The sequence below is a fragment of the Pempheris klunzingeri genome, chromosome 19, assembly GCF_042242105.1.
Source record: "Pempheris klunzingeri isolate RE-2024b chromosome 19, fPemKlu1.hap1, whole genome shotgun sequence".
Taxonomy (NCBI): domain Eukaryota; kingdom Metazoa; phylum Chordata; class Actinopteri; order Acropomatiformes; family Pempheridae; genus Pempheris; species Pempheris klunzingeri.
The window spans coordinates 5,817,864-5,845,702 of record NC_092030.1 but is presented as its reverse complement, the minus strand read 5'-3'; the positions used below and the strand labels follow the sequence as shown (position 1 = coordinate 5,845,702).

The 27,839-nt window shown below is 42.2% G+C and overlaps 1 protein-coding gene across 1 annotated transcript; it reads left to right on the top strand.

Moving 5' to 3' along the window:
* The first annotated feature begins 137 nt into the window (after positions 1–137).
* tsc1b (TSC complex subunit 1b) lies at positions 138–27,564 on the top strand. The gene is made up of 22 exons (XM_070850366.1): positions 138–348; positions 5,517–5,731; positions 5,984–6,087; positions 7,272–7,424; positions 9,078–9,222; positions 9,721–9,875; positions 9,979–10,052; positions 10,142–10,320; positions 11,354–11,472; positions 12,506–12,671; positions 12,798–12,919; positions 13,448–13,541; positions 13,957–14,064; positions 14,870–15,515; positions 18,402–18,445; positions 19,388–19,554; positions 20,122–20,304; positions 20,546–20,656; positions 22,749–22,871; positions 23,605–23,792; positions 24,076–24,249; positions 25,052–27,564. Exons 2-22 carry the CDS (start codon positions 5,623–5,625, stop codon positions 25,701–25,703), a joined length of 3,816 nt encoding a protein of 1,271 aa, XP_070706467.1. The 5' UTR covers positions 138–348; positions 5,517–5,622; the 3' UTR covers positions 25,704–27,564.
* The last annotated feature ends 275 nt before the right edge of the window (positions 27,565–27,839 follow it).

Genomic DNA, 27,839 nt, shown 5'->3' with positions numbered 1-27,839 from the left:
CTAATTTGCGCGTGCGCTCTGTACATGTGGGTCACGCGAAACCGCATTACACACTCCATCCTTCCACCAATGGGGAGATGGGAAAAACAATCTTAGATTTGCACTAGAGCGAAGGCTCTGCCGGGTTACAGATGAAAACACTACTGCTGAGTTATTAGCTGTAATCCAACAAACTTATTTTAGACGTTGTGTTGGTGAATGAGTCGTCAAAGTTGCGGTTGCGACTTGCGGGGCGCTAACTTGTGGGATTAGTTTGCATGCAGCCCGACAGCGGAGGCTGACGGCAGTGGGATGGGCTGTGAGGTGTTCAAGATGGCGGCGCCCTGTGGAGTGGAGCTACTCTAACAGGTAAACAGCTCCGATTATTTATATCTTATGTGTCTTTCTTACAGCGAATATCAGCGCACATGATTTGTGTTACTGAACCCGAGCTGTTGGGGTTGTTTCCCTGCCGACTTAGCGCGGCTGACAGGAAAGATGAATCCCCGACCGACTGTGAGTCGCTGCTCCCAGCTAACGTTAGCTCTCAGCGGCAGGACCGACTTGTTTTTGGAGAGACCCGGTGATGGCTTTAGGAGACGTTGATGCTTCAAACATTTCATCGTGGGTTTTATCTGCGTTTCCCCCGCGGGTTCTGAAGAGGTGCTCGGTTTGCCAGAGAAAAGACGTCTGCATATTTTTGTAATCGGATAAAGTAAAGCCAACCCTGCCCATTGTTCTCTGCGAGTTGTTTACGACAGGCAGCAGCCAGTGGTCAGTCCTCACACAGCAGCCTGTCCGGCCTCTGCACTGCTCTCATCAAACCCCTCTTTACATCACATCATCACTGTCACTTTTATTGCTTTTATTTTCTCATTGTTTGATGCCTCATTTTGCATCTCAGTGAAAAATCTCTTGCAGCTGTCTGCACCGTGGTCCCTTGCTTTCATGTCATCAATCCACTACTACAACATTCAGCAGTTTTCTCCTGTTACTAAAACAATCATTAATGTCCTGTTGTGAGCATCAGGCCATTTGCCTGTCTTCTCTCAGGCTCTGCTGCCACCTTAGAGGCAAAATAGGTCATGATGGTATGATCTGCCTGACCCCCCCCCCCTTGTCACATAGAGCTGGACTCACTGTCTCAGCTTCATCTAACGTATGCGAACACTAATAATCCAAGTAGCAGGTCTGCTGCCAGAATTTCAGAAATACTAAGGTTATGAGTTCAATTCCCCAGGATGCACTGTCTCGCTGACCGGAAACCACAAGATGAGGTCACTGAAATGTCCAAAAAGCGTGCTTCTCACTGGCATGATTCAGATACAGGAAGCTTTGTTCGAGCATGTTTTGTTGACCTGAATGTAGTTTAATTGAACTATACACAGTACAAAATAAAGTGGAATAACTCTAAAGCTACCCACAAGGTTTTGTTATTGTTAGATTTAGAAGTAAACCTCTCCCAGGTTGTCTTAAACCCCCATATCCCCAGAAAAAATACCAGGCACATTACCTCACTGTCTTCAAGGTCCTCATAGTACCTACGACCACAGTAATACACATGCCAGAGTAGCACCACAAAATATGGGAAATGTCTCAGTGCAGCAGCATGTTAAGTCTAATATAAGCTGATATCGGCCTCATCGCTCATCGTCATATCAGTGGAATAAGATAAATATCTACTGATTTTATATTGTGGATACTGTGATGCACATTGATCATCTGTGTACTGCAGTGTACTTACGTACGCTGTCTTCTATAAGATATGAATGAATGAATGAATGAATGCAGTGTTTTATTTTCGTGTCTGGCTATTTACATGACCAATCCCTCATTGCATTGATCCGTCACATTAATGAGCAACCAAACTTTCCAGTAAATAAACACACCAACAATTAACAGCACAATATGTTAACCTCATACAAATATGAATAGCTTTTAACTAATGTCCCAACAAAATAAATGTATATACAATCCCACAAATGACATCATGTAGACTCTCTGGCTCCAGCGTCTCACGTGAGGATTCACTGCTTCTCTCTGCATTGTAGTGTGAATATCTTTTGCATTTGGACTAAACAAGACACGTGAAGATGTTGCACCCGACTCTGGTAACTTGTGATGGGCATTTTGCCCTATTTTCTGACATTTCATTGACTATACAGTTATTGTCAAAACCACTTAAATATCCCCATTCCCCTATATGCCGTGCAACAAGCCTCTCTCTGCAAACTAAACAGGGCAGTTGAGTTGATGAAAATCAGTCCCTTAAATAGGCTGAGCAGACTGTTTGTCTCTTTTATGAAACCTCTCTAAAATATTCTCTCAGGAGAAAAGGAGGCTGTTGGTAACGGCATGCACACACCCAAATGTAATTTCCAGTGTGTACATGGAAGTATTCGGGCTGCATAAAGGTTCTTTGTGTCCTCCTGAGCGTTCCCAAGCTGGCCGAGATCACACTGACGCTGGTTCGTGTTGGTGCCACTGACCTGTCCTTGCAAGACGCTCGCTTGGAGAGTGAAAAACAGCCACTTTTGAATCCACTCTCCACACCCCAACTGTCTAACCCATGACTGAGCAGTTAATTGAAAACAGGGGGACAGTTTTGCTGTAATGTCTTCCGTGAATTAACACACAGGAGCATATTTGAGCATTTATTATCTTGTTTTGATATGTTATGAACGAGAGAGGCTTGAGGAGATTAACACTTGTACGTTTCTGCCCGGAGGGAAGGGTTTTTCTGCGACATATGACTTCAGTGGAAGTAGGATTCAATGCGCTGGTTACAGATTAATTTTTTCTTGTCTCGCTCTCCAAATTAAGTCCCGTTGTCTTGGTTTCGGTAGCATGTGACTGTGTTTAAAGGTTCAGTATTCTACTTGAAGAGAATAATTTGCAAAGGTACAAAAAAGAACAAAATTTGGCCACATTAAGATTCTAATCATTTTCTAACACGTTGAGTGTGGTGGCCTAAGCGCTGAAAGGAGATCTTAAGAGCTGATGAGATCTCCAGTGCTGATTCATTACTCCTGTTAGGGAATAAGCTGCTGGGTGCAGACACCCCGACGATAATGACCTGCCTATCAGGATTATTTATACTTGTTTTTCAGATGGAGATTTGCAAGGCTCCCCTGGCCTCCATTACTTTGAATGACTGACTCAGCACTTTGCCTAAATGTATCATAGACTACATAAATAGCCGAATAACCCGAAATGGTAAACACATTAGGTCAGGCTGTGTTTTTGAAAGCAGAAGTCTGCTGGGTTAGAATAAATGTTAGATATAGCTTGTAAATTAAGCTATCATTGGCTGGGTCAGACACGGTGCAGGTCATATATTTGGATCTATCACTCCGTCTTAATTAGATTATGCCGCCATATTTGTTTGCTTAATGCTTTCTAAATCTTTAATTTTTCTTAATAGGTGTGGTAGATAGCATCCATTTTTGTTTGTGAGACTGTGTATAGCTGTAGTTGTGTAGTTGTTTATATATATTCTGACCGTTTTGGAGCAAGAATTTAGTTCATTTCCCAGACTGCCTCTGGTTGGTTTGTCACAAGGTAGTCCCACCCTAAAGCATACCCTGCTTTATGGTCTATTTTACTGTAAATGGGACTTTAATTTACTAATTGAACATCATGCTGTATTGAAAAAGACTTGAAACTAGAGACTGTGGCCACAAACTCATTAGGAAAGTGTTTACTGATGTAATAAATCAAATGAGAAGTAGACTCGTTTTCTCATAGACTTCCATACAATCTGACTTCTTTTTGGAGCCTTTGGATCAGTGGTGAAATGTGTCCCATGCTGTTGGTTAGATATAACAGTTATATTTCAGCTAGGTAAGTCTCGTGTGACTCTTCTATTATGTGGTGACGTTAAACATCATAGCTCGATATGTTCTTAGTGTGTAAGTAGACTTATCATCTGTTGTGAATTGAGTGGGAAGTTAGTAAGTAAGTATCAGCACCTGCTGTGTTTATACTTTCCTAAATCATTTATTTTCTCATTACAGCCACAAAAGATGTAAACCATCTTTACCTTACATGTCTGGACATGTCTCAGTAGGATAAGCACCACTGTAAATAATAAAATAAATGATGATTTTGAATTATATTTAGCTAAATGTATAATCAGCTGGGTCCTGGTATTGTGCATTAGGGGTGTGAATCTTCGCGAACGAGTGGGAACGCTGAGTGGGTGCAGAATTTTTGAGGAGAAACCATGGATGCATAAAGAGACTGAGAGCACTGAGACGTCGTCGGGCAACATCCCTTACTTAACGGACACCCGGCAGCCAATCAGAATCACATATTCACCCAGACCATGGTATAAACAAAAGTTATGTTTACATTCAGTTTAACTCACCAGAACACATCCTAAGGATACACACAATGTGGATTCAACAAAATGCAACAAAAGTTTTGAATGCATCACCGTCAGCCATTTTCTTTTAGGTATTGTTTACATGTAAGCTTCGGTGGCTTTCGTGGCACATTGCTGCATATCTTGGCACGTTAGCGCCACCTGTAGATCAGTGAAATAATGTAAAACCACGGGGACATCTCCATAGTGCTAATAGAGGTTATGATCTACTCATCCAGCAGACACAGAGAACCATTAGCATTCATTTGGAGTCCTGTTTCTGTCCATCTGGTGTATGTAAGTCCAACATTAACTGTCCTTTTCGAGTTTTGCTGTCCACTATTACCTGACGGAAATGTCAGTTTCTTTAGCAGCCAAACGCTCCACTGTGATCACCAGCTAGTCGCTAACTGTCTGCTGTTTAATGCTCAGCTTACCTTGAACGATTAATCATTTAGGCATGTCATTTCAACTAGCAGGCTAGTGATGACAGCATACATGCTTGCTAGTGATCTTTGCCGCTTGCACCAATAGTTTCAGAGCAGAGCTCTTTTTTCAGTAACAACCTGTGAGCACTCACACAGTTACACACATTCACATCCACATCCTCATCTGTTAACCACTGGAGCCGCAGGGGTTTAAGGGCTTTGCTCAAGCTTAATAATGAGGAAGAGGCAAGAGCTTCTCTCATTTGAGAGAAGTGTCACATCCCAAAGCTATAATGTTGTAAATTCATGAAAACAGTCGTGGGCCTGTTGGTGACTACGGTTCCATCACTCCACCATAAGTGAGACAAAGCATAGATGAAATTTCAGTACAAATATAAAGGAACTCATCAACGATTTTCCGATTAAATTAGGTTAAGACTGAAGCCTGTATGGGATTGTTACGTAGAATTCAGTAACACTGAAATTTGCGAGTCTTCATAGCAAACATAGTCCACTTTATTATTTAAAGCCGTTATTGTTTGAATTCATTTGATAAGGACCAGTTACCTCATTAAAGGAAGCCTTTCCATTTTTTCCATTTTGAAGAAATCCCTTTAGCACAAACACAGCTTCCCAGTACTGAGTTGGTACTGTAGTTGGTACTGTCACGTGACAGCTAATCCTACATCGCAGCTCTAACTAATTCTGGAAAATGTTTGTGAATTGGTGTTGGTGTGATGTAGAGGTGCCTGGAGACTGTATTGGTGGGTGGCCCCAGGAGTCCTCCAGGCAAGCAGGGACGGACACCGTGAAAGAGACGCTGCCTCCACCTCCAGCACTGCCGCCACCATGGCCAGGGAGCAGCCCAACGTGGGGGATCTCCTCCCACTCCTGGAGACCTCCGACCTCCACCAGCTAGAAGAGATCAGAGGCCTCATCAACGAGCAGCTCAGCACTGGTAGGGCCACTCAGCTTGTATAACGTCGTCATGTTTTATCTGTGTTAAAGTGTCTGAAGCTTTGAGATATTGTGACGTAACTGATAAGTTTTGCCAGTGTGTCAACATCACACCAGATTGCGCTATTGATGTCCTTTTTACCATCTGTTTGAATGGTCTCATAAAAACTTTCTTCTGTTAACATAGCTTGGCTGAATTGCCTACTACTCTGTCAAAAACAAATTCAAATGATCCTCCTGGTTTTCCTTGCAGAGCGAGGGTCCATGCTGCTGAACGGGCTGGTGGACTACTTTTTGGAAACAAACTCTGCCCAGGCCATGCATATCCTCTCCTCAGTCAGAGAACCACATGATAAGGTGAGACACCGCTCTATGTGATCTTTAAAGAATGGTGACACCAGGATTTAAAACGGCAAAATTTCATAGTGAAAATATTTTATCCTAATTGAAATGCTGCAATCAGCAGATCTGCACGAGGAGGCAAAAATTAATCAGCACGCATGTCAATCAAACCTGTTTTGCTGTTTTGCATCCTCTGATTGGCTCTTTGATCAGCCTTTATTGAGACAGACGAATATTGGCTGATAATGATCTGTGGTTGGCTGATCGGATATCCTTTAGTAAAGATACATATTTTCAGTGAACTGTGTGAATATACTGACTGATTAACAATAATGACTTTATTTATAAAGCATCTTCACACAATAATTTGCAGCCCAAGTAGGGATCAATAAACAAATGATAGAATGATAAATCTAAATGATAATTCTAAAATGTATGAAGCAAAAATACAATTATTACAGTGCTTAAGAAAAACAAAACAATAAAACTTCTTTAAATCTAACTGAAACACATGTTTTCATTGGCACTTAAAATGTTTCTACAGATGTAGCGTCTCTATTAGTGACTGAGCTAAGCTACCACGTTTGTTAAGTGAGTGCTGACAGCAGCTTTCAGGAGCAGTCAGACTGGAATCTGCCTGGCAAAGTTTACATCTGTCATGTGGTCCCAAGCAGGAGGCGACTGGACACAGTGTGGGTAGGGTTGTGAACATAACCTGCAGGCCAACAACATTTGTTGTAGGTTATACAGTATTTTACTGTCATTAACCTCTGTCACTGTCCTTACTCTCACTACAACACCCACTGTTCTTTGCGACTTGTATTGTTTTCAGATATAAAACAAGAATATAAACCATTTCCTTGACAATGAGCCAATCTTCTGTCTCTCCCCCTCTCTCAAACTGGCTGCACATTGGAGAGCCGCATCATTTTGCATGTCAACTTTCAATTAAATTCAACTTTTGCCATTTTGAACCCTTGTGTGTCCTGGCCTTTACAGTATTTAAAACCAGCTAATTTACTATGAGCCACCACCACATAGTAAATAAAGGCATTTGTATTGCGAGACTTTTTAGTCAAATATAGACTAAAAAAAGTTTCATTTACCTCCTTAATTAATAAGAAGAAAATCTCCAGCTACCTGATTGTGTTAAATACAGAGCTAACCCCTCCATGCCCTCTCCCTCCCTCCCTGCACAGCACCTTCTGGATAAGATGAACGAGTGTATGACCAAACAGGCCTGCCGGCTGCCCACCCTCACCCTGCTCGGCCATGTAATCCGCAAACAGCCGTCCTGGATCCACAAGATCGCTCGATACCCTCTGCTGCTCTCGCTGCTCAAATGCCTAAAGGTAAAAACCAAGTTATGACTCAGTGAACAAAGAAATCTGCTTGTCATGGTTCTGAGAGGTGTGTGGATGGATATGGATTAGAGACTTCTCACCCAGCTGCTTTTACTTTTGAAATCCCATAGAATATGTGATACTCTGTTGGGCTGTAAAGTGGTAATATCCTCGGAGTGTTTATTTGCACGCAGGTGCTAATAGCCAAATGACTGCTATTCAGCTACGTACACCCAAAAAAACGGCAATTTTGTGTGCTCTATGTGGCTTCGGTGGCAGAAAGACCCACATGAGGACAGCAGTTAAAGGTCCCATACCAGGTACTTGGAAGTCCTACCAGAACAGGTTTACATGGTTTAATGTTCAAAAAACACATTTTCTTTCCTCATGGCAGACGTGGCTGTTTTCAGCCTCTGTCTGAATGCTTTGTTTTAGAGGAAAGGAAACAATCTGCTGCTTTGCTCTCGCGTTTGACATCTTCGTGTTACCAGGACCTGGTGTCAAGGAGGAAAAACCAATGGCCGAAAGCGAGGTGGATTCAAGAGGTTTTCATGGGGTGGGGACAGTTGGGCTGCTGAAGGGCTGGATGAGGTCACATGGTCAATGGGAGCCAAATAGAAACGGCGTGTTTTCACACACGTTTACTGAAAGATGGAGGACGGTCTTCTCTCACAGAGGGTCTCTAGACATACCAGGGAGAGACATTTGACATTTATGTTGAAAAGACATTAAAAAGTGCATTTTGCATGATATGGGACCTTTAAATTATATCTTTCAGTTTTCTTTTATTTTGTGTTGCAGTTTGGTTGCCTCCCCCCAATGACCCTTAAGAATAAGCGGTGTAGACAATGGATAGATGGGTGATGAGAAATGCTTTACCAGAGCATTTCTTTATGTGAACCAGTATTCCACTGTACAAAACTTAGAAATCTAGTGCAACAACACTGAACACTGAAAGTGAGTTGTTGCACTGAAACAACCATTTCCTTACAGATTTTAAACAGTGTGTTATTGATTAGCTTTGTCAGTTAGTGCTCCTTAGAGAAACACTGCATGTTTGTCTACTCAAACTGAACTCCCAGAGAGGAGGGTTTCTGTGTTGCTGCTCAGACATTTGTTGATTAAAGTCTCGATCAGATTAAGTTTTTAGCCACGTGAGTGCCGGGGCCATGGCAGTCTGTCTGTCTGACTGCTTTGGTCCAAGACTAAAATGTCACACATTTGTGTCCCACTTTGGATGACTTGTAAAAGCTTTGGTGATCCTCTGACCTTTCCTCTAACGCCATCATCAGGTCAGTTTATAACTAAAAAAATATTCTGAAAAACATTCCCGTCAGCCTCGGTTGTGCCTTTGCTCTAATCAGCAAACATTAGAATGGTAACGCACTACACGGAGCTGGTGAATATGCTATACATTTCTCCCACTAAATCAGCATTTTAGCATTCTGACAGCATTTAGCTCAAAGCACTGCTGTGCCTTAAGCCTCACAGTCTACAGCCATCTTAGTCTCTCTCCTTGTCTGAGCTGACGGTGTTGTATGCTACAGATTGTAAAGCCCCTTGAGGCAAATTTTTGATGTCAGAAAAGGGCTGTTAATTTCAACCTTTTAATCTCCTGACTTCACTTTGATCATAAACTTGAAAACTTTTGTCTCCTGGCAGACGGATACGGATGTAGTGGTCCTGATAACTGGAGTGCTGGTGCTGATCACACTGTTACCCATGATCCCTCAAGCTGGGAAACAACACCTGTGGGAGTATTTTGACATCTTTGGCCGCCTGGCGTCTTGGAACCTTAAAAATCCCGGTAGGAACTTCCTGTGATGTGTCTCACAAAACATGTCTGTGCAAGATGAACTTATATGTACACGTAAAAGTGCAGAATAAAACATTTGCTTTAAATAATTTTGAGCTAGCCCCTGGTCTGGTAACAGCCCCCATATGAACTTCAAAAACAAAGGAATACTTTTCATTTATCGGATAGTGTTATACAATATGTTGATATCACAAAATATCCCAACTTTTGGTAACTTAAACATAGTATTTACTGTATTATTTAGATCTCATCTATTCAAGAGCCAACCACTCATAGGCTTCTGAAAGGAGGTTTTCACAGACAGCCGTGTAGGCAGTTAATTGGGGCACGAAAATCCAGATTTGTACAAAGGGGAGGAAATCTGGTTGGACAATAGGTCAAAACAAGCAACAAACAAATTAGAGGTTGGTTTTGCAATTTAGGTAGAATTTGTTACTCTGAAATTCAAGTTTGGGCTTTTTTCCCTTATCTTTCTTTCTGCACACGTAGGGCATGTTTCAGAGGTTTATCTAATCCACCTGCACGCCAGCGTGTACTCACTCTTCCACCGTCTCTACGGCATGTACCCGTGCAACTTTGTGTCCTACCTGCGCTCCCATTACAGCATGAAGGAAAACATGGAAACTTTTGAGGAAGTAGTGAAGGTGAGGATATCACCCCTGCTGCTGTGCTTTGTTGCTCTTTATTATAGTATTTGTGCTCAAATGATTAATAACACAAATATTTTGTGTTCAATCTTCCATTCAGCCGATGCTTGAACATGTTCGTATTCACCCAGAACTGGTAACAGGAACCAAGGACCATGAGCTTGACCCCACCAGGTACTGTTCTGCCCAACAAATGAACAATTTACTGTTTATTCCTCTTCCCCAAGTCTAATGCATCCCTTTGGTGCTGTGCTTTGCTTTAGGTGGAAAAAGTATGAAATCCATGATATCGTCATCGAATGTGCCAAAGTGTCCCTAGACCCCAAGGAGGCCTCCTGTGAGGAGGGCTACGCCACCATGCCTGAGAACTTTTACCCCCAAATCCACCTGCGACCACAAGACTGCACTTCCAGCCCCTACACAGACCTCCACAGCAGCTACGGTCAGAAAAACACTGAGAGAAATCAATCTGATTATGGATCTTTGGATGGATCTTTTTTTTTTTTTTTTTAAACACACAAATGTATAACATCAAAGATGCATTTTATTTGTGTTGGAGAAATTAAGTTGACATTTTTCTCTGGTGGAAAAACTACACTGGTGAAACTGTTTCTAAACTTCCTGAGACGTATCTTTGGCATCTCAGTTGTGTAGTTTCTTGTTAGTCATCAGCCAATAAATGCACAGAAATGATACATATCTGTCGTAAGCCAAAAGTGGCTGATAATATTGCACACGCTCGTGCATCAGTCGTGCAGTAAAATTCACACTCAGTGCAGCAAGTCCAAGATGAATTATGATGGTTATTAATAAGTAAATGATCATACGTAAATAGTTACAATCATTAAATATATCATGTTCACTATGACATAAATAAAATCCAACATCACTAATCATAAAACCATAATTCCATCTAAACCTGAAGTTTTTGATAAAGTTATTAGCATGCAGGCTTTGATCTATTCTGCTGGAACTTCGACAGCTAGTGAATCAGTTTCTGACATCTTTTCAGAGCCACATTCACATGCTACATGTGCATTTTTAGCACAAACAGCTCGTGTCTGTGAGCGTATAGTAGCTATCACTCTGTACATCATTTTTATTTTAATTTACATCTGATTGCTCTTTTTAGTTTGTTTTTTCTGCTGCTTTGATTTCACTGAATTTTTTGCTGTAAAAATTTGTGATGGGCATTTGTCATCATTTACTGATCTTTTTGAATATTGAACTATTAATCAATTAGCAAAAGAAATAAATCTATAAATTAATCCGTAGAAAATAATTGTCACATGGAGCCAGACAACTGTACCCTTTTTTCAGTGAACCCTTGTGTTTTTGATATCAAACATTGTGTTTTCTAACTGGTTTAAAGGACAAACACCAAACAGTGGTGTCCTAAAGAGTAGAAAAAGGCTGCAGGTTGTTGGGTGCATCCATTTGAAGATTGATCATATTGTTTGTCTTCTTGACAACAGGAAGCTCTTCTTCGACCCCGTTCTCGACTCCACGGCAGCCGCTACCCCCACCCCTGTCCTTGCCCCCCTTCTCAGGGACACAGTCCTCCTACCGCAGCCCACAGACCTCCAGACGGCAGGTAAGATCATCCATAATAGGGTCAAAAGCTGTCAGAGGTTTGGTTTGGATTCACAAGATTGGTCTGTATCTAATCACAGGCGCTGCTAGCTGCTGTGCACACGCCCATCTTTACACTTGTTATATCAGGTGTCAAATTCAATGAGATCATTGCTTTCCTCCAAACCTTCCAAACAACGCCCTCAGCCAGAACAGCAGCTACTCTCCATGTTTTTAAAGGCACAGAGAGAAAGCAAGTGGTTTTTGAGTCATCAAAGTTAGCAGGCTGGCAGACATTCGGGTCAAGATTCAGGAATTACAACTCTTGCCCCCCGTCCTCGTCCTCTTCGTAGACACTCCCTAAGGCTGGTTGCCATGGAGAAGCTGTCTTTTCCCTTCTATTATTGGGCCAGAAACAGGAGGGAGGGGTCTTGTTGTTTTTCTGCCTCCCGGGGTCCGTCTGAGGATTTGTCTCTGCGTTACACTTCTGACCGAGACACAGACCTGCCATTTTAGCAAAAACAGAATTTAAAATTTTCTTGAGATTGTGTAACAATAATAATAATCTGCTCCACTGTCACTACTCAGTAAATTGATATTGAAAAGCCGTTCACAAACAAATTCTTCACTCTGACACTCCAGACTTAAATTGTTTGTGAAGTCATGTCAGGTCAGGGTCAAAGTGGATGGTCTGACAAAGAGATTCAAATCTGGATCTTTCATCCACAATGTGTTCAGGCCACATTGCTTGAGCACACCCTTTCTGATATGGTCAGTTCACCCAAATTCATCTGTTGTTGTAGACATAGTAGAGGCAGTAGTTGTTTTGGGCAGCACCAACACAATTCTGCTTAGCTCCACTGTGTAGAGGTGAAGGTTTCAGGGGCAGTTACCTCAGAACTAATAATAAGGCTGTAATTTCATATTGCATACAGACATCATTTAACTGTCTCTTTTCCAAAAATGTTGAATTTTGCCATTAGATATTGTGGAAATGTGTGTTTTCTCTGTCAGATCTGTAATAATTCTGCTTCTTGGTCTCTATTTCTTTCCAGAACTCCACCTGTGAACTCAACTCTTCCTGTGGGGGGAAGGACCCTCTGTGGAGCCCCACTTCGTTGTGTGGCATGGCCACGCCCCCCTCCTCCAGGGGCATGTCGCCCAACTTGGAGCTCTCCCACAGTGCCTCACACCTTCCCAGCCGCTTCCACTGCACATCAGGTCACCACTTGCATGATTACACAAGATTGCAACTGGTCTATCTGTACTGTTGCTTTGTACTTTTTAATTGAGTGACGCTCTGGAATCTTCTTTTCTGCTGACTGCTGATTATTTTGACTCGAGCAGGAGGGAAAGGAACACCTGCCTCCAGCACTCCAGCCACCTCTTCCCCACCTCCCACCCTATCAGATGACTTCCCCATAATCTCCTTACCAGCCAACACAGTCCAGTCCAGTCCACCGAGAAAGGTATGCTCATTTACAGATTTTCCTGTCAGTGGGTTTATGATGAGCAGCTGACCAACTGTAGATTTCATTCATACTTTCATTAAAAGACATCGCAGACCTTTCCTGTTATTTTTTCAGCATGACTGAATTGCAAAAGGTCAGTGGGTGTATTGTATTGATTATTCATCCACAGCTGTGTTTTTCTGAATTTCATGATAGCTTAATTGTCCTCATATGCCGTAACAGGAGAGAAGAGGTGAAGTCATTTTAGCCATATTACTACTTCTCAGCGGGAGGAAGATCGGTTTGGCTTTTTGTCTCATAAATGTTCTTTATTCTGGTATATGAATTGTAAAAATCATTATGGACTTGAGTTGTATCGATTTTAATAAGAAACAGTGACTCACTCGCATTCAAAAGAATAAGACTTTAAGTCTTAATCCCACATTACAGCCTGGAGAAGGTGCACATGTTCTCAGAGACGGAGCAATCCACTGATATGTTTAAATTAAATCATAATATAAGACTATTAACAGTGTGACTTTTCAGGATCGCCGACAAGGAGAGAGCGGTAAGCCTGCACTGGTGAGACAGGAGCCAGTGAAAGATGGAGAGAAGTGTGCCGAAGTAGCCCCAAACAGAGGTTTGTCATGATGAGCCTCACCACTGTGATTTCTCATGATTAATTTCAAAGTAAATGTCCTTAATTTTGGATGAGATCTGAAGTGGGAAAACTGCAGCTAATCTTCAATCCAGAGAGAACGCAAACACTGGTAGCAGCAGGATGAGCTACCCATTAACTTACAGCTGTGATTTAAAAGAGCAGTACTTAATGTAGTCTTTACTGCACTCCACAGCTCAGCTCTGTCTGCCTTAAAAAACACATTTTCATCCCATGATGTGATGATGTACCACAGGGGCTGACAGAGCTTCTTTGATCCACTCAGGTGTTTCTAACAGTCTTGCCCAAAAACTACCATGTCTGAGGTGTATTTGCAGTTTTGTTGTTTATATTATTTTTCTGGCATCATACCCACATACACACATTTCCTCATCAGATGCAGGAGCTGCCGAGAACGTCTCTATGACTTTGACAGAGTTGTCGGTCTTCATCAAGAATCAGGAGCTGGAGCTTCAGCTGAGAACAGAGAAAGAGAGGGAAGAGGGTGAGTATCGATTTGGTGTAGATCACAGAACAAGATCCAGTCGGTGTGTGACTGAGCAGGGGAAACACAGGTCACATCAGAACAGCCAGAATAGATTCAAGATTCAAAGTATTTATTGTCATATGTACATTAGGGAAACATGTTTCCATGCACAATGAAATTCTTTTATTGCTGTCTGCAATGAGTGCCTAACAAATCAAATAAAAAAATAAATAAATAAAAGGCAATAAGGGCAATAAAATAGCCTAGTTATATGAAAACCATGAACTTTCTTGTGACTAACAACGTATCAAAATGCTTCATGTATCATCGCAGACTCGGTCAGTACAGTATTTAGTTCTGGCAGGAGTAAAAAGTTTCTAATTGGATCTTTAAATGTGTGAATTAATATTCCTGTTGAGCTAAATGTGCCTGAGCCCATGGACTTTGACTAAATATCGAGGATGCATATGCATTCCTGTTTGTATCCCTGTGCGTTCAGCTAGATCTGCCGTTATTGGTTTAAATCCCACTCGAGCCACTTGTACTAAAAATAAATGCACCTACAATACTTTGAACCACTTTTGGATAAAAGCACCTGCCAAATGGCACAAGCTCTGCTGCTAAAGCTAGCTGCTTAGACTTAAACATTTCCATTCCCTTTGGAGAAAAAAACAAACGCTTCACAACCTCAGTTTTTCTTTGAGGGAAAGCAGGCACTTGGCATTTGCTAACTGCAGAAATGTTAAAGCACAGAAATTGACATTCAGAACATACATGCAGGTTTAACTCCACTACAATCCTCCATATGTTGTTTCTGCTGCAGCTGCCATCACAGAGGAGCTGCTGAAGATCACTGAGGATAAGCAGGAGCTGTCAAGCCTGAGGGGCTTCGATTCCCTTTTCTATCACACCACTGAGACTCTGACTGGCTGCCAGGCACAAGACAAGACCCTCTCCAACACCCAGCCCGGGGGCCCCGTCCGGGACACCCACCATGTCGTATCCACGCCTGACAAAGCAGAGAACACTGCGAGCACCAGTGGTGTTGGGAGTGAAAAAGGAGGAGGAGGAGTAGGAGGAGACAGCAGGAGTTCAGCCCTCGGCCTTGAGCAATCCTGGTCCTTCCAGTCAGGTTTCACCCCCATTGATCACCCCCTGCACCGGAGCCCCTCTGCCCCGGACGACGAGGTGGGCAAGTTCGGAATGTTCTCCCCAAGCCCGTGCAACAAGACTCCAGCCCCGGTGCCCTATGAGTCCTTTTTCGACCTGGCTCTGCCCAGGGCGGCCTCGCTCTTTGTGGGCCAGAAGACGTCGGAGGCGGTGCACAAGGCGGCGATGGAGAGGCTGTCGCAGTGGGAGGAAGGTTTGGAGGACGGGGAAGAGGAAGGCGTAGTGTCTGCTTCACCACTGGAGGTGCTGGATCGCCTTGTTCAGCAGGGGAGCGACGCCCATGATAAAGTGCTCAAGAGGTAAGGGACCTTTACTCAAGGTTTAATTATTATTATTTTAATTCTAATTGTAAGGGATTACTGTCATGCAAGTTTCCACCAATTTGACTTTTAATCCTTTTCAGCCCTCTTTCAACAAAATTCACCCAATCCATATCAGATCACATACATATACACAAGTATGTAGTATTTGGTGTGCTCATAAAATTATTTTACGTGTTGTTTTAAGGCAGATATACAGTACCCTCTAAAGTGCAGGAACAGCAAGTTTTTAAAAAAATATTTTTACTTTTACACATTTGGACTTGAGATCCAAAGATGAATATGAAACAAGACCAGAATGTCTGCTTTTCTTTCCTGGCATTTACATTAATATATGTTTTATAACATATATTATATAACACAAAGCACCTTTGTTTCAGCCTCCCCCATTTTTATTTGGGGAAAAGTACAGAAACATGTGACTGAACATGTTCCCTGAACATGTGACAGGTGCTTCCTGTTGCTCCGGTGCTCAGACATATAGAAAAGCTGCGAAACCTTGGTTTCAGCCTTGGGTTTTGTAGTCAAAGAGAATAAACCAACATGAATACCAGAGAACTGTCTATGTGAGAAAAGCTAGCAATTTGGAAGCTGAGACTAGCAAATATAAGAATTTGAAAAAGAAAGTAATGACTGTTGTACTAAGCAACAGACATTGGACAGGTTGGCCAAAGAAAACAACAACAGCAGTTGATGATTGGACGATCATAAGAGTGTCATAAGGCATCACCAAAGACCTCCAGGAGGCAGGGGTGAAAGAATCTCAGTCTATCGTTTGCAGAAGACTTTAAGAGCAGAATTACAGAGGCTACACCACAAGATGCAAACTTGTCATCAGCAGTGAGAATCGGCAGGCCGGATCAGAATTTGCAAAGAAGTACAGAGATGAGCAAGAAAAGTTATGGAGCAAAGTTTTATGGACAGATGAGACCAAGATAAGCCTGTATCAAAGTGATGGTAAGGCCCAAGTGTGGAGAAGGATCTGCACATGATCCAAAGCACACTAGCTCATCCATGAAGCACGGTGGAGGTAATGTCATGGCTTGGGCTTGCATAGCTGCTTCTGCAACTGGCTCACTCATTTTTATCAATGATGTAAGTCATGATGGCAGCAGCAGAATGAATTGAGAAGTCTACTAAAACATTTTCCTGCATGCGATAAAGAAATGAATCCAAACTTATAGTTAAGCCCTTAACCTAGCAGAACCATAAGGGGAGAAAAGTGGAAGGTTTTAGACTGGACAAGTCAGTCTCCTGACTTGCATCCTATCATTGAAGATGCATTTCACTTGCTGAAGAGGAGACTGAAGGGAGAAGCTACCCCCCAAGAAAACAGCACCTGAAATAAGTTGCAGTAAAAGCCTCTCAAATGAACAAACCAAAAGTTTGGTGCAGGCTCACAGGCAGTTATTGCATGCAAAATACATGCAACTAAATATTAGATATTATTTAGTTTAATTTGCTTTACTTTGCACTGTTTTTGTTCTGGAGGTGGCTGAAATAAAGGTATAAGATTGTAAAACATGTTCATAAAAGTGCCAGGGAGTAAACACTGACTTATCTCTTGTTTCATATTCATCTTTTGAGCTCAAATCCAAATGTCTTCAGCATATAGCAAAAATAAAGAACTTGACCTTGCTGTCATACTTTTGGAGGGCCTGTAGACGAACAATCTCTAAACATTTTCTTTTAACAAATTTCAACATGTAGAGGGTTGTGCAGCTGTAGAGTGCTTTCTAGCTCTTTGTGTTTTGTCAGTATGAAACTCGTGTTGATCACACTGAGGAAACTCAGGAGTGTGTTTTGATGTGCTGCTCACTGTGTAAAGCCTGCCTGGGTTGTTTCCAGTCTATTACTGCAGCCGAAAGGAAACACCCAGTTGAGAACAAGTATCACATTGTTCAGAATCCGCCACCCCCTTTCTTTTTCCACACACACGCACAGTGAGTCAATAGTACAACAGCAGAGATGGTGTCAGCAAAGTCAGCGCCGGGCACACAACAATATGGCTTCGCTCGTTTCAGTTGCTCATCACCTCTATATTTTACTGTCTTCATCAGATCAAAACATGGCCGGCTGAGGGGAATAAAATATGTATGGCTAAAACAAATAATTTATTATGATGAGGACAATATTAATTTGACCATAACAGCATTATTTCTTCTGAAACACTATAAGATCCACCAAAGTAAATATAGTAAAGCTTTACTTGTTTTCATCCCTTTGAATTTATTTTTAGGTTTTATTTGTATTTTATTCAGGCCGTTGCTGCTCCTGGACATGAAATAGTTGAAGCATGTAACACTCCTTAAAATCACAACCCAACATTTTCACGCTTTGAGTTTTGCACGGATTAAACAAACAAGATATAATCTGTTCATTAGTGAGCTTTAGAGGTGGTAAGTAGATTTTGTTACTTGTGGGCAGAGCTGGGCTTGCTGTTCCCTGTTTAGGCTTTATACTTATTTAAGCTTACAGTCTGCGGGCTGTGTACAAGTATCTTTATATTTACTATACAGACATGATATTGTAACACATTGGGACCGTGTCACCATAGCACCATTTGTGTTAACCTGTGCTTTCCACATCTTCTACCCAAGCTGCGTCTCCCAGTGTAGCCTAGTTCAGTCTGTGCTGTCTCTGCAGCAGTAGTTGTGGTAATAAGGGAAAACCTGGTGTCAGATACAGCAGACACAAAATAATGAATTCTGTTTTTCCCATTTTCAATACCAGAAACTGTCGCATTTCCAAAACACTTGTATGGATGGAAATGATCTTCATATCATTACTTAAGAGCAGCTTAAAGAGACAAACTTCCCAGAGTGATCACTCTCATTAAGTGCTTTTTCATTCTCTCCTTTACAGATTGCCTTTGCCAAGTAAGTCAGCTGACTGGACGCACTTTGGAGGTAAAACACTCCCACAGCACTGTCGTACACTGATAAAAGAAGCTACTATAAAGGCCACAGATGGAGCATTATTTAGGCATGACTAGTGATTCGTCATGAGCTCTGAGACATGAACAGCACGTTAAATGTTGCCCAGCTGGACTGGAATTTGTTCGACAGAGTTTTATCACAAACACAAGTTCCCACAGTCATGCAGAACCTGATCTCTGCCAACTTGTAATTACACCTCTGGAATTTAATCATCTCCCCTGGTTGACTGATAGGAGTCCGGTAATTTTCATGCGCATCTAAAACAGAACTCCACTCAGTGCTTGTGGCTGACTGACGCGAACTCACCGGAGGACTCTCAAGGTCTTGGGTCAAATTCTCAAGAGAATTTTTCTCTAAATGTTCTTTCTCCCCCTTCGTACAAGTGAACAAGTGACGCTCTGTGTCCAGCATTATGTTCTTGGCATGGAAGACTACATTTTTCACATTTAGAATATCTTCATCATGCAGTTAACTGGGTAAATAGCAGCTGAGCAGAGTTGCTGCTTATGAATCTACCCAGATGCTACTTACCAACTTTTGGTACTTGACTATTTTCTTGGTGCTATAGCCACATTTCGGTTAGTAACAACAAAGTAGGTTGAGGTTCTAACTCTGAGTTTTTTGGCGTTACTCATCACTAAGACTTTTTGTGCAAAACCCTCACTGGAGTATTACATTTCTGAAAAGTTTGAATGTGCCCAAAAGTGCATTGATGAAAACGTTTAGTGACCTACTGTCATTACCTGAAAGAAAATGTCTTGAACATGTATCAGTCATTTTTTTTGTCATTACGTTACCTGTGCTTATTTTGGCGTTCCACACTTACATAATAATTAAGCTCATTTCTTGTAGTGTACGTGTGTCAGGTGCGTGACCGTGTTAATTACATTATTATTTTCGTGGCCTCCCCAGGCTCGGCTCCCCTGGACGAGCTTCACACGCTGCGCAGCCAGCTGCTCCTGCTGCACAACCAGCTGCTGTACGAGCGCTACAAGAGGGAGCAGCACGCCGTCCGCAACCGACGTCTCCTCCGACGCATCATCAACGCCACTGCACTGGAGGAGCAGAACAACGCTATGGCGAGTTTGCGTGTGCTTATTATCACAGATTAGCCCTGTTCAAGCCGTTTGTAAGTGCTAGAGATTTGTTTACTGACAGTGGGCCGTGTTTGCATTTTGAATATAATGAGAGGAGAAACACACATCTTAACTCTTCTGAGATTATCCACAGAGGCATTTGTTGCGTTTCATACGTCCAGCTGTCAAATCAGTCGAGTATCATCTGCAATACATAACAGCAAAATCTGTCTGAAGTTGTTTTGTTTGCAGCTGTGAGTAACCTAGACAGATTCCTTTTAAACAAGAAAGGGGTACAAAGAAGCAAAGGCTATTTTGTCCCCTGGGATGAAATGTAAACAAAGATGTGGAACACTGACACATTCATGCAGAAGAATAATTCATTTTCTGCAAATCTTTTGAAAATGCTGCACAGTGACTCAGTTTTGTGGAGGAAAATGTCCATCCCAGTCCTCACTAAAAGAGCAGCTGAACTGAAAGAAAGAGAAAGAAAAATGGCACAAACTACTGTTTAGAAAAGCCAACTGTACATTTAGTACTGAACTTGTGCATCTGTGTGTGTCTGTGCAGAAGGACCAGCTGAACCTGCAGAGTGTGGACATCTTGTCTCTGAGGGAGAGTCTGCAGGTGGAGCAGCAGCGGTACAGGCAGCTGTGGGATGACCGGGAGACGGTGGTGACCCGGCTGCACAGTCAGATCAGACAGCTGCAGCAGGGACGAGACGACTACTACACCAAGAACCAGGAGCTCCAGGTACACACACATATTTTCTAGTATACTTATGAAGACCCTTATTGACATTATTAACCCCAGCCTCTTACCCTAAACCTAAAGTTTTAACCTTAAAACAGTCAGAAGTGTCCCCACGTTGTTAGTTAGAAACCTGTTCTGGTCCATACAGTGTAGCAAATACAAGAACAAACACACAAACAATTTCAATACAATTCGAATAACAGTGCAATGATAATGATGCAGTACAAATCCGTGTCTCCAGAGCAAGCTGCAGGAGTGTCAGAAGAGGATGGATGAACTGGAGGCGGAGCTTCAGAGGGCCAACAACAAAGTCTGCCACACTGGTCACCTCCTCAACCAGATGACTATCAAGGTAACTGGGAAATACCTGAAACACGCTTTGATTTAACAAGTCATTTTTGTTAGTTTCAGTTTGGTGATGGAATATAATTAAGATCCTTTCAGACATGGAACATCTAACATTGCTGGCTTCACCTTTCTGTTAAGGTGATGGGTGTCGCACCTTTCAAAAACAGTGCTTAACACGAGGCCGTGAAATGCATTACAATAATAACATAACAAAAAGCAAATAGAACAGTTATAGTATAAAATACAGTTATAGTGCAATTACAGTGCAATGATAAGATGTCCAAATTTAAATACAGGAAATAAAAGTGCACTGGAAGAGCTGCAAGGGCTTCCTGTCTGTTCAAGCATTAATCTCATCATTTATTAGAGAATTACGCTTCCTGTTCTGCTGGATTTGTTTAACTTCAATTTGCTCACATATTAATATTTATAAATGAAAATGCAGGGAGAAAATGCTGCTCTCATAATTATCTCTTTGGTGCTGAACTGTGGGGGGGGACTTTTATAGACAAATGTGTTTTTGTTTGTTCATTAAGATATATATTTCTTGTTTCATAGGATATATTGCTCTGAGAATGTATTATTACACTGCTCTTCTACACATGTGTATCTCTCTGACTATGGTGCTCATTGTGTTTCTAATGAATTCATTCAATTATTAATACAATGACAGACACCTAGGCAGCTTTGTAAGACTGTAATAGATGTATCAATCTACATTTTCTGAGAGATTACAGTGTGCATGTCTCAGCAGAAGCTGTTGCTGTTCAGAAGGTTAATGTTTTAGCATAGACCCGATATTATCCGCTCCCAGTAACTGAATTTAGTTAGAATTTAGTTAATGAAGTTCAGCTTCTCATGTCTGTGGCAAACCAAACTTACAATTAAGTGAGTTTGAGTCCATTTTGTAGTGAAGTCTGCTTCTCTCAGGTGTGTATATTATAGTGCTCATTTTGACTTGTATTTTGATTGTGTATGGCCACACTACTACATGATTTATATTTCTTCTGATATGTATTCATAAAACTAAATCAGGTCAAATAAGTTACTGAAACATCATTAAAGGCACATAATGCCTCTTAACTGAATTTAATTGGTGCTTCTGCCCTGGACAGTAACAGCAATCAGTCAAACCTGCAGCTGATATTACTTTTTAAAGTCCTGCCAAGAAGAAGGATTAAAGTCTTCTACATGTTTATCTTTCATGTCTGGGCAGGTGTTCAGTTCCAGATAAGATGAACATGTTTCTGCTAACAAACCCATATGGGAAGTATTCACACAGCATTTTGCTACTAAGGACTAACTGCTTTATGTTAAATCAGCAAGATTGTTTGGTCGTTTACACTGGATGAGAAATCCAGGCTCACACAAAATTTTAACTCCTGATTTTCTAAATGGAGGAACTGGGCAGGACAGTGAGCCGGCTGGCAGACTGTCGGGCCAAACTTGGGGAGCTAGAACAGCGCATGCCCCCGTCCTCTTCCTGTCATGTCTCGGTAGACTGCAGACTGTCCCAGGGATCGGTTGCCGTGGAGATGCTGTCTCTCGCTCTCTATTTTTGGGTCAGCGACACGGGGGGTCTGGGTGTTTTTCTGCCTCCTGGGGTTTGTCTGAGGTCTGTTTCCCTCGTATGACCCAGACTGAACAGAAATCCTGACCAACGAGAAGCCGTTGATTCAGGAAACAGGCATTTCAAATCAGACTGCATCCACACAGTTGATTGAAGATCCTTATTTCTGTCATATTCAGACTGAATGCCTTAATATCGTGGGATGTGAGGGCTGGGATTGATTTGTTAAGATAATTTTCATAGACTGGCTATGAAGCGTAACATTTCTCTTTCAAGTTGGCCATTACGTGAACTTTGTCATAAAGTAGCATTTGTAGTAGCTCCTCATAGGGTATGCTGTCTATACTGAAATATTTGCATGGCCCATTTGCTGCAGCTTGTAAAATCTTGGATGCATTCAGCGAGATCATTAATGGCAATCTCTGTCATGCGTCTTGTTGATGTAGATATGTGCGGACAGGTTTGATTTGTAGCGTAATTGCTGTTTTGCCCTCCATCGTCATTGTTTGCCTTGTTTGTCCTTCAGCTGAGCAACAGTGAGAGCACCCAGCAGCAGATGAGCTTCCTGAACAAGCAGCTGCTGCTCCTCGGGGAGGCACATAAGCTGTCCATGCAGGAGTTACACCACACAGGCACCGATAATACAAAGGTATTATAAGTGTGTGTGCGTGCGTGCGTGTGTGTGTGTGTGTGTGTGTATGCGTGCGCGTGAGAGTGAGACAGATGCAGAGAACCGCAGAGACGACGTACTGAGGTGAAAAAAGGGACACTAATTGGGTTTGTTGGGCGTCCAGTCAAACTGTCCGACTGAAGCATTTTTAGTTTCGCTGTAACATCATCTATCTCTACGTCGTGGCCATAGTTATCCAAAGTGTGAGGAAAGACTTCAGTGTAGACAGAAGATGTTTTAAATTTATTGGAATTATTTCACACAAGTTTAATTCATTATTTAAGTCTGTCATAAAATAAACTCTGTGAAAAGAGACATTGAACTCAATTGTGTTGAAATTGGCTCACCATCCAGTGTTGAGTGTTTTTTCACTTTTGGCATCCGACAGTGACTCACAGATAAGAAGCTCTGAAAATTAACTGGCAACTATCCTTTTTTTGTCACAAAATGGTCAAACATTCTCTAGTTTTCTAGCGTCACTTCTTTTTGTCAGCCTCTGAGTCAAACTACATTCACAAGTACTGTGGATGATGGCAAAAAATAGCCTCCACTGTAAATAGAAAAATAGTGATGAAAAACGAACAAGCCGTTCTCACTGAAAACTTCTATAGAAACGCTCCACAATTCTTCATCTGCGTCTTTTTCACACACTCATGTATTTCTTGTTCCGTCCTGCACCGTGTGTCCCTGTGGACAACGACCCACCACCCAGGAGGCCCAGATGCTGCAGGTGTCTTATGGGAAAGAAGTGGAGACGCTGAGGCAGAGCCTGCTGGTTCAAGGTCAGAAACTGGAAGCAGCGCAGCAGAGAGTCAGCGAGCTGGAGACGCACCTCTCCAAGAAGGAACACCTCATCGTCGAGCAGAAGAAGTTCCTCGAGGATGTAAAATGTCAAGCAAAGTGAGTAGAAGCTCCAGAGCCACTTATAACAGCATGTGACTCAGAAGAACATTAATCAGTTGTCCAAGCAGATCATCACGTCACATCATTTTGTTTGTACTAATAGAGGCATGTACAAGTCACTCACCTGTTTGTGTGCCTATGTTTATAATTAGTGAATCATTCTTTGTCTCTTCTTCTCTTTTTGTATCTGTCACATCTCATGTCTCTTTGTGTTCTTTTACCCTACTTTTAACTGCTCTCACATGCTCTTTCCCGTCCTGTCCCTCCTCTCTCTTCACAGGGCGGAGCTGCAGGCCTCGGACAGCAGGTATCAGGCTCAGAGGAGGATCAGTCAGCTGCTGCAGACTGAGCTCCTGCAGCTCTACAGCAGAGTGGAGATGGAGGCTCCTGCCAGCACCGCCACCACGTCACCACCAGGGGGCAGAACGGACTCACACACTCATGCTGACTCCAGGTCAGGCTCAGAGCACAAGTCTCCGTGTAGCTGATTTCTTATGTTACGTTAATCGGTTATTTTTCTCTTTTCAGTCCAGTTCGCCCACTGTTTTATGGTTGCATTGTCAAATTTACTTACTTTTGCTTCCAGTAGTTTCCAACCTTTTTGGTTTGCAGCAGTATAAAGTGACCAATCTCTACTTGTCATCATCTCATACTGCATGTCTCTAAGTTGAAAGTAATTCTCCCCAAAAACTTTTGAGAGGCTTTTCACGTAAAACTATCCACTCTTAATGTGTGCAGTAAGGAACAAAGATCAGAGATTCAGAAGCACATTCTCGCTTATTTTCTATTTCATTAATGATCCTTCTATCCCTCAGACATATCTTTGCATATGCTCTTCTAGGTTAATTAGGCAATTTGGAGTCCAGTAGAGATTATGAGTTATATTCTTATCTTAGTTTGTTATGTTTTTGTTTTTACATTATTATATTAATCGGAGCTAAACTATGCTATTAGCAAATAGATGTCTGCTTCAGATGTCTGATATTCAGATGAACTGATATTTTTAAGGAGGTGCACTTCAGAGTTGTAAACATCTTCTGTTTCTCACAAAGAAGATAATAGAAATGCAACATGCATCAGGTTCAGGTGTCTAATAAGAACCAGTTTTGCTAATAAATGACACCTTGGTTCTGGCAGTAACTAAATAAATGGAATTAATGCATGTAGTCATGTAAATGTTAGTGGAAATGCATTGATATCAGTACATCTCGTTATTCTAGAGTGTTCTTTACATGTGAATATTTTGTCTCCTCCAGTGTACCTGATGGACCAAGTAAGAGTGTCACCAACGAAGAGGCGGACAGTAGACCACCACATGACTCCCCCCGGGGCAACGGCAGCACTTTATCGCCAGGGCAACCAAAGGCGAACAACTCTTCCACAGCCAACTCCATCAATGGCAGCCAGGACCTGGCCCCGCCCCTGCTGGTGGAGCCCTCCCTGTCCTGTCCCCACGCCAATCCGCTCCCCTCCGATGCGCCGCTCACCGTGGGCTCCTACCCCAGCGCCAAAAGCTTCCTCGGCATGAGAGCGCGCGAGCTGTTCCGCAACAAGAGCGAGAGCCAGTGTGACGAGGAGCAAGCGCCACGCCTGGCTGGCCTTGCCCACGGCCTGAAGACTGAGCTGTGTGTGGAGCCGCCCTGCCCGGGTTATGTCGCCCATGCACCATACCCCATCCCAACTCCACTCGCTGCCACAGCCCCTGCCCCAGTCACTCCTCTCACTGTGCCCACCAAGGAGCCCCCTTCTGAGCCCAAACAGCGGGCCTCCAGCCAGGAAAGCCCCCGCAGGAAGGCAGTGGTGGGGACAGGTGGAGGGCGCGGACAGGTGGGGTCAGGACGCCCCCGGCAGCAGCAGCAGCAGCTAAAGATCATGGACTATAATGAAACACATCACGAGCACAGTTAGAGACACAGAACTGAGCCGGGACGCGGGGCAGCCGTGGAAAGACTGAAATTTAACGATGGAGAAGAGCTACAAATCAGCAGAAGAGTAACATGTCAGCAACTCTTTGGAATTCAGTGTTATATGTCCCATTCCTCTGAGTGGACAACAGGATTTCTCCTAGTGTTTTTCTACTTTTTTTTTTTTTTTCTTTCTTCTTTATACTGATTCATTCCCCTGAAGAATTTTGACAAGGTGACGGACACAAAATCAATTTGTTGTTACCAGTGAAGATGCTAGATTTATGAATTTGGTTATGAGGCAAAGATGCTCAAAGATATGCTGAATGTACATTTCCCACTTGAATAGCTACTTTTACATTTTTCAAATTTTGAGATCTGTCTTTTGTATGTGGTACTCACAGCATTGAAAGATTACATTTAAAAAAGAAATGCTAACTCCTCCAGCTGTCACAGTTACTTTGGATGATTCACAGACTGTTCTGAGAACAGTTTTCATGGGAAGTACTTTCTACTGAAGAAACAGTCCCTTAGAAAAGAGTTCACAGTGAGGTCTGTGGATTTTCCAGATCACCGGGGACCCTGTTTCTGGAAAGACAAATTGCAGTGAAAAACATTTTATGCAGTTTTGTGCTGTGAGTACCACGAATACAGTTCCTTTCACCTTTATGGTGTTGGCTGTGGATGCAGGAGTCTCAGAGACATTTCTCAAAAGTTGAGAAAATAAAACCATCTGCTCTAGTCGATATCACTGGAGCTAAGTGGGAAAAATGTCTCTTTGTAATTTGGGCGTACTGACCCTTTAATATATAAATGATGCCACTTTAAAAAAAAATCAAGTCTGACATGAAAAAACACCAAAAGAGCAGGCAATGTTACATTCGTCACGATCTGTTAGGTATGCTTTGGTGTTGACCGTGGACCGAAATATGTTTTTGATATCAGAGTGCATGTTGAGCGAGTGGAAGTGATCAGTGCGTAGAGATGTTTGGTTTGTTGTGCGGAAATCTTGGAGTGTCACTTTACTGTTGATTGAGTGAATTGGAAAACACAGAACTCCTTTGAGGTTTTGTCCAAAGTAAGTCAGGAGGAGAATGTGTTTTGTTTGCGAATGTGAGTGTGTATTTGATGCAGTCATGTTGGTTCTTGTATTTCAGCGAAGATGCAATGAGGAAAAAAGTGTATGAAATTTAGAAAGTGATGACATTTTATGCATTTTTATGAATTCCACATTCAGTTGTACTTTTTTTTTTTTACTTTTTATTTATTCAGCCATAATGGGTGCTCACAAGAACATATCCTAAATTTTAATCAGACCTGGCAAGTGACACAATCCCGAGCTATCAAAATCATCTTTTTCTGTTCAAGATGACCAGCCGATCATTTAAAGTGCCATGCAAACATTTGTGTTCATGCTGAATTCAAACCTCTCTAAACAGAAGTGTTGTTTCTCATATTGCATGTACATTCAGCTGGTGCAGCATGGGAAACAAAACCAAAACAGCTTGTCGATTCAGATTCCCTTCTGCAGGTCTGATAAACACGGAATTGCCTCGATTCTGTTAAGTATTAGAAGTTAACTCCGATTGTGAAAGTTGCGTAAATCCTGTTGTCCACTGGGAACTCCTGCTGTCACTTCCTTTTGCCTCGCTATCTAAAGCATGTTCAACAATCCACTTTAAATGCCAACCGTAGTAAAAACAGCAAACCAAGACAGAAGGTACAATCAGCACAAACTGAAGAAACCAGGACTCTGACCAGAGCTGGAGAATCTGGGACAAAATGGCAAAAAAGGAAGTTCTTAAAGCAGTGGCTTGTGTTTAACTGTGAACAATAAAGATCGTCTTCAATGTTTTGCACTACAATTCTGAGTTTTGCTCTTTTTTGCTGCCCACTGTGAGCCCCTCCATTTGGTTTGTACCTCTGTGGAAATGCAGCATCAAAAGTGCTTTGCATTATTTCCAGTGAAGATTTGGTTTTGGGACTGAAAAGAGTCGGTCCATCCTCCTAAACTGTGTTGTTGTTGTTTTACAGCTCAATAGGACATTTTATAGTTGAGAAAATAATCAGCAGATAAGTCTCAAGTTGCAAGTCTCTTTTTCCTTCTTAGCATTGAGTATCTAGCAAAAGTTAAATACGT